We start from the raw sequence: 1,879 nt of genomic DNA on the forward strand, positions 1-1,879 counted from the left end.
TATATGTAGCTGACTGAGACAATGGCAGGGCTAACGAGCTGACAAGGAGCAGGTGTGAGGAGACCACGAGGGAGCCAAGGGGAAAGGAACACACACAAGAGGGCAACAGAGGAAAACAACAGAAAAACCCGAGAACTAACAAAAATCTAGAAACTACAACAAAATAAGAATTAAACCAATAAAAATAGGAAACATGGAGCAAAGTAAAGCACAACATAACCAAAACCATGACACATTCTGGATGTCTAAAAATACATTGCAGACCTCCATGATCCATTTGTTACTGGTCATAATTTGTTATTTCAAAAATGCTTTGGTCCAATCTATAATGGAAATGTGACTAGTCAGCCTGCCTATTTTATCTTAAAGCGGAGCCTCATTCTTTTGAATGTTAGTCAAAATATGTTTTCAAGTATCTAAAACTTTATTTTGGATAGACATTATTAAAATTTAGATATCTGAAATTCTAATTTAACTAGTCAAATTGTTGATATCTGTAATTATATTTCTACTAGTAGAAATATACTTTAGATGACAAGAATCAGATTTCTGGATATCTGTAACAGATAACATTACAGTTCTAATGTTATATTCATTTTTGATATCTGAAATAGTAATTTTGACTAGCAGTAACTCTAATATGGAGATCTGAAACAAGAATTCACCCTCGTCAGAATCCTTTTTTAGATAGGAAGAATGTTATTTTAGATATCTGGTAGTAAAATCCCAACACACATGAATGGGAAATGTGATGTCATCTGTACTAGTAAGAATCACATTTCAGATATCTGAAACGTATATTTTAGATAGGAAGAATGTTATTTTAGATATCTGAAATGTTAATTTTGACTAGGAAGAAATGCATTTGAGACATCTGAAATATATATTCAGTCAAGCTAATTGATTTCAAAAGGGCCACTTAAAATGAGCAAAGATTTCTATTTATTTGAAAGTTTATTCTTACCAGTACAATTTTGGCAGCCTGAAATGTAATTTTTGCTAGCAAAAATGTAATTATATATATATATTTACATTTCTGGCCGATAGGAATGTAGTTTTGACAAGGAAGAATCTTATTTTAGAGATCAACTAATGGAGCAATAGAGAGGACAGCGCTTCTAATAAATGTCAAAACGGCCTGCCATAGGGGCGCGAGCTGCGGAGTAGCAGTCTGCACGTCTGCATCTCAGCGACCGTCAGAAACTCCAGAACGACCAAAAAGCTTCATAGGAACAGAAGGCAGCGGGAAGATGAGGTGAGATCAGAGCTGTACAAACAAGATTTTTATTAGTCTGATTGTACTTTTTCTTCATCTGTTTTCTCTTCACTTTATCATGGTTCAGTATGTGAAAGGCGATTAAATTGTCTATTTTTTTATTTTTACCTCGGTACAATTTTCTCAGGTAGATGTCAGGTTATATAATATTTTAATTGTCTGATAGAAGCCCAGCGAAAGTGGGTTTTAGCTTCTGGTTAGTCAGCATTCCGTCAGCAGCATGTTGTAACACAAGTCTCACAGCTCCAGCTGCTGTATGGACATTTCCTTTTAGGCTTTTATTTTGGCGGGCTGCATCCTTTAAATTCGGGCTCTCTTATCTTAGTTTCTGCAACTTATTCAATTAATTTCATTTTTTCATTTTGATGGACCTGCAGTTATTCAACCCGAACGCTTTCATAATAGGGTGACCAAACATCAGTGGTGGCTGGTGAAAAATATTTTTGGTGGGGCTGATATAGCCTAGTGTATGTCTCCAACTAATCCGGAATAAGCATTCAAATAAACCATTGGAAATGAAATACAATTTAACAGTAATGATTTAATTTACTATATAATAACAGTAACAGTGAATATTTGGGTCACTGTGACGGGGTTCTTTGG

The 1,879-nt window shown here is 34.9% G+C and overlaps 1 protein-coding gene across 1 annotated transcript in view; it reads left to right on the plus strand.

The window, feature by feature from the left end:
• The first annotated feature begins 1,180 nt into the window (after nt 1-1,180).
• Nucleotides 1,181-1,879, plus strand: part of LOC107097115 (interferon-induced protein with tetratricopeptide repeats 2-like) — a 7,618-nt gene continuing 6,919 nt past the window's right edge. Inside the window, exon 1 of the mRNA XM_015394129.1 lies at nt 1,181-1,255. Within this exon, the coding sequence (XP_015249615.1) occupies nt 1,251-1,255 (5 nt within the window). The 5' untranslated portion in view covers nt 1,181-1,250. The remainder of the gene's footprint in view (nt 1,256-1,879) is intronic.

The sequence above is a fragment of the Cyprinodon variegatus genome, unplaced genomic scaffold (genome assembly GCF_000732505.1).
Source record: "Cyprinodon variegatus isolate N-32 unplaced genomic scaffold, C_variegatus-1.0 Scaffold673, whole genome shotgun sequence".
Classification (NCBI taxonomy): Eukaryota; Metazoa; Chordata; class Actinopteri; order Cyprinodontiformes; family Cyprinodontidae; genus Cyprinodon; species Cyprinodon variegatus.